Raw genomic sequence first — 9,065 nt, forward strand, 5'->3', positions numbered from 1 at the left:
ATGGTGTTTCAATTTTTGCGTCAGTTCGAAGTAATGAGATCATGTTTTATCACATTTCCAAAATTATGTCGAGAAGGGAGTTGAAAAGATGATGGGCAGTGTAATATTTATGATGAAATTAAATTTGTTTGGAAATGTGCTAAAACACTGTCTCAAATGTGGATACATCTTCTCAAATTGAAACTAAAACCAAGGAGAAAATTCAAGAATGAAATCATAAAAATCTATGTAATTAAAATTACATATCCAATCTGTCACAGTTAGTATTTACTTTGTTTAAACTTGATGGATTGTTAATGCATTTGAGGAGAAAGATTACAATATGGACGCAAAAGTCATTTTTTTGCGGATTTATTAGTTTAGAGGTGAGGCCATTCAAAGTCGGGGGACAAATTTTACCAGCTTTCTTACACTAGTAATTATTTCCATTTTCTCCAGCTCCAACATTCCTCTTTTGAGAAATGAGTGGTTTATAACTATAAAAAGAAAACATTCTTCAAACAGTTAAGAAACGGACACATTTAATATTTTTATTTGAGTATATAGACCTATATATTGATTTCTATTTGACTAAGAAGTAAACACTGAAGATCAAGAGGACATTGAAATCTCCATAATTTGGAAATTTAACTCTGCAGCATTTTAATTGTGAGTCTTCCCGTTAAGAATTTTCTTTTGTGGAATGTTATAAAGTAGGGTGAAAGTATTATTTTCAATTATAGAAATTTAGATTTTCCTTGAAGGAAGTCAAAGAGTGGGACTGTCGATCGCAAAGTGTGCTCTATATATAGTTGTCAAACAATGTATTGTCGTTTTATGATTTTGTGTCATTAACAAAGTGGCCGTCCCGGCGGATTCTCAATTGGGGGCGCCAAAATTTATCCGCGCGCAGCCTATTGGTCCAAATTATGGTGTATGAATAATTAATCCCATTAGAGTTGATTGATTCGTCCGTGCGTGACAGCAATAGACAGACAAGTGTCATATTCCATCGTTCCATTCCTTGGAGATCAAGAAGGCCTTGTGTTTACGGTTAAGATTCGCCACACTTTCTGCGTTGGTCGACGCTTTATCCAGCAAATTTTAAGAAAATCAGGCTCATCTCTAAACAACGTTGAATTTAACAAAGTTTTGGAGAGGCAAAGACGAAGTTCGGAACGCGCTTTTCTGTAAAATAGTTCGACAAACTTCTGTCGTCATGGCGGAGGATGAGAGAAGACGTCCCATGATCGGAGCGATGTTCCGTGGACCAGGGCCGGCGGCTTACCAGCTACCAGGATCAACAGGCTACATTGGACACGACTACACAAAACACAAGAAGGCAGCTTACAGTTTTGGCTCTCGAACGTGGAAAAATCAGCAATCGCTGGGGCCAGGACCGAAGTACAGGATTACAGATGTGACACGCTTCGGCCCCGAAGGCACTCCGAAATATACTCTCAAATCTCGCACAAACTCACAAGGAAAATTTCAGACGCCAGCTCCATGTAAGTTTATATCTATTTAAAAGAGAATGTAGTTCATTGTAAGTGCCATGGCTCATGTGGTGTGATTAAAGTTTGGACAATAGCAAAGTTTATTTTCACTTGCTAAATTCGTGGATTGGCGCGTCCTTGGAAACGCCACGTGAGTGATTCTTCGCGAAGTTCTCAAGGAGATTCTGATATCCTGAAATGAACGCAGGCAGAACCTAATAAAATGTTTTTTCGTCAGGAAAAGAGCAACTCTCTTAATGTCTGCGATCTGGAGGATGAAGAAAAAAAGGCCGGTTTGCGGCACTAAATAGTTACATATAAATGCGGACTGACTTTTGACATAAGCCTTGCAATAGAGATGGTAATATAGTCCACCAGACTCCAGCTTTACTATTACTAATCTCAAGACTCAAATCAAATGCGAGAATAAATGCTATTGCTAGAGTCGATGAGAAATCGAGAAGTTGGATGCGAACTCGAACGGTGCGAAACATTTAGAACAACCAGGAGCTAATCAGATTGCAAAACGAAACCAAATACCAAATATTTTTGGGGAAATTCACGTGTTTGTTCTCTTATTTGGCGCGAAGTATTGGACCAAATCCTTCTTTATGGCAAGGTGTTTGCACATTTTGGTCAGATATTTCATTTACAAAATGTAAATAAGGTTTTTCCTTATGTTTAGTAATAACTTTCTTGCCTTTGAGAAACAAATGTTCCTGCCACTTTTGGGCATATTAATTATTGAATACTTAATTATGCATACAATTTTCAGACTCTTCATGGGTATGGAAATTGTATCCTTTTGCAGTGGAGCTGCACAGCCAAGGTTTCCCAGATAGAAATGTTCTGCACTTTAAATTCAATGAAACATTCCGGTATGAATTTCTGGAAAACTGGCAAATACACATTTTCTGGATTGTACGGAAAAGAAGACAACTCCAAACTGTGGGATATTTTTTTTTTTACTTTTCAACTCTTATTAAACGGCCACCCTCGGGGAAATAGATAGTGGCTGCTTTAAATGGGGTTGGCCATTTAACAGAGGTAAAAACAATAGAAAAGCCTTGATAGGGACTTTAATTACTGGTCATCTAATAGGGTGGCTGTTTAATAGGGGTTTGACTGTTCCATTTAATTTTCTGTCCAGAATTTTCAATTGAATGGTGTGAATTTTGGAAATTCTGCAATTTGTGGGTTTTCCAGTAACTTTCCCAGGAAATTTATGTACCATTCCGTTTTGAAAGTTCAGGAATTTTTGGTTGAATGGAAAGCTTTACTGTTGATTCATGGAGCCTGGAGTCTCAAGTTCTGGAACTGTGATCATCATCTTCATCTTTATATATTGAACCGAATCTTAGGCTCTAATTTGTTTTTCTAAATTTTTCTGGGTCATTTTAGCATGTGTGTACCCTGCAAACAGAGCCTCCCTCGATCTTCTCAAAAAATCTTTTTCAGAGACTTTGTATGAAAGCAAAGCAGTTGCCAATTTGTTGATTAACTTTTAGCAACATACTGTGGGAGTAGTCAGCAATAGCTGCAAGTGATCATGCACAGCATCAGAAAACCAGTTTGACCAGCTCAAAACTGGCTGACATGTCATTTGTCTTGGATGAGGGGCAAATCAAAGCATGGCAAGGATGCTCATAGAGTCTCCTTCCTCTTACCAATTTTTCTAGGAAGATCAAAGAAGACTCTACTGACAGGGTTGTACATGTATTGCTGTGAAACTCAAAAAATTATGAACACTTTGATTTGATTTTGGCAGGACACACGAAAAAACCCCAAAACCACAAACTAATGGGCCATTTCCAAGTTACTTTTACCTCTTTTTCAAAATGAGTCTTGGTACAAACCTTTTATTTTTGAAATGAGATTTTCTTTCACGTTCACTGTCTCATAAATCAAACTCATTTCCAGAACTCGTTTTGAAACAGAAAGAAAATACCAACTTGGAAATGGCTTATTACCACTACTGTTTGCGGTTTGGTTTCCCACATCTACCTAATTGGCTTTTTTCCTTGCTACACAATAACATTCCATAGGTATTCCTGGTGTTCATAGTTTTCTGAGTTTCACAGTAACTTTGTTGTGATTTGTCGTACTTTCTCAAAGGGGATTATCAAGCTGAGAAGAATCCTGTTCAGAAGCATCCCTTCCCTCCACATTATTCATTTGGACTGCGCACACCCTACGGCAAAAACGACAACAATCCAGCTCCAAATAACTACAACATGCCTGTGATTCTTGGCCCCAAGTCTGTGGGAAAGAAGTCCTCAGCTGCTTTCTCCATGACAAGTAGATCAAAGATTGGAAGTTTTCATGAGGATTTGCAAAAGGTTTGTGTACTGCCAGGTACAAAGGTCTAGATAATACTGCAAAATTTGAAGATAAAACATAAAAATCTCTTGTCTGGAGACAAATTACTAATAGGGAGCTTAAGGTGGCTGGCACCAATTTTCAGTAGTTTCCAAAACTTAGATTTCGATGAGTCATTATAACCACTCTTTATCAGTTGATGCTGCAATCATGGTATCAACAAACTGCCCAATCATTGACAAATGTGTTGTTATCAATTTTGTGGCACAATAGGCTACCATAGCAGTGCTATGACCTACTAACTAAAGACACCATTATTCTAACTTTAACGTAAATTAAATCTAAAACGAGATTGGTGACCCCCAGGTTTTTATTATGGAATTTTGATTAGCAGGATAAGATGTAACATAGGCAAAATTAAAAAAATACACGTACATGGGGTCAGTACCACTTTAAATTCTCGAAAACTTAAGGTGGCCCTGAACCCCATATACAGAAGTTGACTTGTGCGTTGACTGAGCTCATTGTGTTTTTGTTCCCTACTCTTATTACACCTGGAAATGTAAGGGGTAATGGTGAGCTGTTTAGAAGATCTGATAAAGTGTGGAGAAGCTCTGTTTCATTTGCCACGTAAAGGAGTACAGTGACGGTATTGCGAGTTATTTTGGCCATATGCAAAATTACCTTTAAATTGAAGGAAATCGGAAAATAATAATTTGCTAAGATAGAAAAACACTAAAAAAGTAACAATTATAAACCATAAAGAAACAAGGATGGTTAATGAAGGAGAAGATTGACACGGATTACAAGCAATGAACTTGAAAAATGTAGGCTAAATTTTTCAAGATGCACGAACTGTGGCACAGCTCCTTTAACTTCTAACACTGATCCTGCTGTCATGGCTTTTCAATCTTTTTACTCCTAGTGATGAACATGAATTTTCCCATTTCTCTACAGACCCCGGGACCAGGCACATATAAAGTGATTGACCCGAATATCTACAAAGATAGGAAGCCCATCTTTTCAATGAATGCTCGTAACTACGCACCTGGCGATAGAACCTTGAAACCAGGACCTGGAGCTCATAGACCAGAAATGGTAACTATTAGAATCCAATAATGATTATTTTAAAGTTTTGTAAGCACAGAATTGTACCACTTTACCATTTCAATGACTTCTAATCTTAAACTCTCTTTGGGAAATCTATGCTTGTCATACCCACCAGAATAATTGGCACCATTGTGAGTTCCTCTCTATGGTTTCCTCCCCTTTCTTGACAGGGATTTCCTATACTGTCCACCTTTATGACCACAAGAACTGGGACCTTGTTCCACTGACCTCCTTTGATAGGAGAACCATGATATCTTCTATTATCCCAGCCTATTAACTTCAGATTCATGGTATCTCCTCTGTCAGGAAACCCATGGCATCCTGCTTTGGAATCGAATTTTGTTTCTTACTTGCACCTAAAATCGCCTAAAAACTGTCAGTTTGACTGACTGACTGGCCAACCAACAGACTGGCCAATTGACTGACTGACTGATCGATCGATTGATTGATTGGTTGATTGATTAACTGATTTATGGTTTTATTGATTAAATGCAACTATTTCCTTCTCTTGCAGTTCTGGGTACACAGGAAGAAAGCTCCCAGTTTTCATTTTGGTATCAGGCATTCTGAGTACATTGCACCACTGATTGTGGATCCTATTGATTAACTCAGATTTCCTGCCGTTTCTTATGATTACAGTCTAGTTCCAGAATATAAACCATATCCCACTCCCTCAGTAAATCACTTGGGCACCATCCACACTACACCAGGAGAAAGTTGAAAACGTAGCTTTATTTAGCCTGCGAACAGGTTCCTGGCGACGATGGAAAAAAATTTGGCCAGCACAAAACAGAAGAATGAGCAAAGCAATCGGGTGGGACACGCTCACTGGGAGCCTGTTCGCAAGCTGAGCTTTATTCCACAGTAGGCCAGCTTTTCTAAAACGATCTTCAGACAGACAGAATTTGAAAATGCTGGCTTTGTGTTTAAGAGTGACTGGAAAACATTTGAAAACGGAGCTTTTCCAAAACAATGACTTCATGATAATTATGTGATGTCCCCGTTTGGTTTATGGTTTAACTTTCTGGAACAAGACATCTGTTAAAAAAAAAATCACCATTCATTCAGTTATAATTTAACTACCGTCAATCAAAGTTAATGTTGATATAATTTGCGAAAGAATATTTTAAGAATTTGTTGCTTTTTAACCTAGGTGTACGATTTGTACCTGAAAGAATAGACAACGAAGTAAACAGTTGAAGGCCGTTTGGAGCAAAATGTAATATATATACAACTGTTGTCATTTCTGTCTCTCTTTAGGGTATATTTCGGATACAGCTCATGCACTGAAACTGAAAATTCAAAGAATTAACTGAAATGTCTGCTTGCAAAATAGTTGCAAAATAAACAGCACTACTCAGTAGCTTTCATTTGAATGGTCGCACAGTAGGGTTTCATCCACCTTGTACAGCATAATAAACCGTACCACATGAAAGTACTGCTTAATAGCTTTGAATTGAATGGTCGCACATTAGACGTTTATCCGAAGACTGAAACATTAGGAGCAGCCCAGTTTTGTCTCTGAAACTGTCTGTTAAAGCCAATATTAATTTTGTAAATATTTTAGATGTCTGATTGTTAAGTAATACTTTACGTAAATCTCTATGGAACTAACAAAAAAGGAAATTAAACAAACGACAGGGATTTCTCCAACAATTATCTCAAATCCAAAAGTAAACCTTTTAAGATCGTTAATACATTATTTTTATTTTTTTTTAACCACAAGTGTTGGTGGTTGTTTAAACTCTTTGTTGCCTTTTGTAGTTAATCTAATTTATGTTGTATGGTTCAGTCTTTAACACAGTCCTTTAGCCATGTAGTAAAGATATTTTAGAGTCTTTATTTTTATCACGAGAGTGCTACAGCTTTGTGTATAAAAAAAGCTTTAATGGTTGTGTGCACGTAATAAATTTTTATTGAAAGTCACTGGGCTTGTTGACTTGTAAAGACGCCGTTATTTTGTTGCGCATTTGCGAGATCCTGGGGAGAGGGGATCTCATGTGAAAACGGAATAAAGCGGAACAAGGAGGCTCCCCCGGGTGCGAGAAACGTTGCTTGCGTAGCCCCTCCCCCCGCCTCCACTACCCCTCCCCGCTGAAATGAACAGTTCTGCATCTTGTTCGTTGCATTCATCATAGCAAAAAGTCCTTTACAATTCTGCTTGCTGGAACGAAAACCTTGAAAAGTAGAATTAGTTGTTTTTAGTTCCATGGGTGGAAAACGTGACACGTGTTACATATCTTTTGTCGCAACAAAATTACCAAGTAAGTTGCACGTCGTCACAAGGAGTGTCCTTTGTCTTTTTAACTTTACCCGCCGTATGTTTCTTCCACTCTACGAGTTTCTTTTCGCGTATTATTCCGAGGCCCGGAAATTGTTTGTGAATAAGCCCAACATATGGTTCTTCTCTAATTTCTGCAGTTTCCGTGGCTAAGCCTTTTATATAGTGTACGTATGGAGGACATAACATAACAGCAATTTTTCTTGGACAATTCTGTCCGAGGGGAAAAGGGGCAATGAGCGGTTAACCCTGTGTGAAGCACCAACCAGTGAGACAAGGCCAGACCACAACACCAAGGGTAATGATGGTAGAAATATCCTGTATTTGGCCTCTTCTTGCACAACTAGAATGTTGTGCCTTTTCAAAAATGGCCCTATGAACGCATTTCTCATTGCATTTTCGATCAAAGCTAAAACTGGTTTTTTACTAATAAGTAACCTCTTGTCGCTAAAATCTTAGGCAGGGGGTAGAAATTGTTTAAATCCAGAATCACTCTCTTTACAAAGAAAATAGCTTTTCAAGAAAAGTTTCTTTCGAATGTTAAAATAATTGAAATATAAAAACAGTTCTTTTTCGTCTAAGCGCGGTAAAACCATTGTACGCTCTTCAATTTAATTGGGCTGTTCCGAAAACGCAGAGTGTGGAGTGTAAAAAAATTGAAATAAACAAAATTTTTAAAAAAATAGAAATAAAAGAAAATTTAAAAGTGACTTGAAATCAACTAAAAATAGAAATTTTGGAAATAATAGATTAAAAAAAAATCAACGCCGCCTCAAGTGGACCGTTCATATGGCGGTCATTTCATTCAGTCAAAATGGTATATTCAACCCACGATTTTCATAGTTAGCAGTTCACGTTTAGAAAAAGAACAGTCCATTTTGGACCATGTCTAGAAAATGTGACGAATCACGACTCAACTGAAAATAATCTCATCCACCTTCGGTTTCCTTGGGCGAAGGTCATGTTGCCTTCCAATAAATATGCTGCGTGCTTTCCAAAAATAAACTGTGAACCCTTGAACCATTCAACAAACGTTCAGCACTCCACACTCCGTACTCCGGCCCTTCGATTTATGGGCAAAATTTACACTTAAACCCTTCGCACGGTGTAGGAAATTTAAAACCCAACAGGGCACCTTCAAATAATAAATAAAACAAAATACAAGTTTTCCCCTAATGGAACCGTCTCGAAGGCAATTATCGCTGCCATCTTGCCTATAAAGGACAGCGCCTGGAAGGTGAAACAAGGAGACAAGAAATGAAAGTGAAGAATGATCATCGCAGTAAATTTTCCAATTTAAGCAATTGGAAAGAAGAAGCCTGAAAAAAAAAAATCAGGGCTTCAACGGGATCCCGTTGAAGCCCTGATTTTTTTTTTTTTTTTCAGGCTTCTTTTTTCCAATTGTTTAAATTGGAAAATTTACTGCGATGATCATTCTTCACTTTCATGTACAACCGCAGTTCATATATGAATTATTTCATATAAACTTCACATCGAGACAAGAAATATTGGAAAATTCTGAAACTCCACCTTTTGAAATATAGGGCTATATAAATACTACCTCTTTATTTGGCCTGAAGTTAAAAATTCTGATAATACCCTTTGAATTGAACTTGAAATGCCAGCTTTTGAAAAGTGACGAAAAAGATGTATTATACATTGTGCAGGAGGTTCAAACAGTGGGCATGTTCAGGGTGTGTCGGGTAAACCAGCCAATCACACATTTGAAAATTTATACGTAATGCCTATTTCATAGTAACCATATCCAGCCAGCATGGAATGTATTTCATGGACTAAGAGAAAGAGAAATTGCAAATAAAAGAAAATCATCAACAAACCGATAAACAACCAAAACAAAAACAACAAACAACATAACTTAT

At 37.5% G+C, this 9,065-nt stretch overlaps 1 protein-coding gene across 1 annotated transcript; it reads left to right on the forward strand.

The window, feature by feature from the left end:
- The first annotated feature begins 721 nt into the window (after positions 1–721).
- On the forward strand, positions 722–6,830 carry LOC110048939 (ciliary microtubule associated protein 1A-like). The gene is made up of 4 exons (XM_020754699.2): positions 722–1,487; positions 3,591–3,814; positions 4,752–4,892; positions 5,419–6,830. Exons 1-4 carry the CDS (start codon positions 1,199–1,201, stop codon positions 5,509–5,511), a joined length of 747 nt encoding a protein of 248 aa, XP_020610358.1. The 5' UTR covers positions 722–1,198; the 3' UTR covers positions 5,512–6,830.
- Positions 6,831–9,065: the final 2,235 nt, after the last annotated feature.

Source organism: Orbicella faveolata, unplaced genomic scaffold (assembly GCF_042242905.1).
Source record: "Orbicella faveolata isolate gen_17 unplaced genomic scaffold, um_ofav_v1 contig_15, whole genome shotgun sequence".
Lineage (NCBI taxonomy): Eukaryota > Metazoa > Cnidaria > Anthozoa > Scleractinia > Merulinidae > Orbicella > Orbicella faveolata.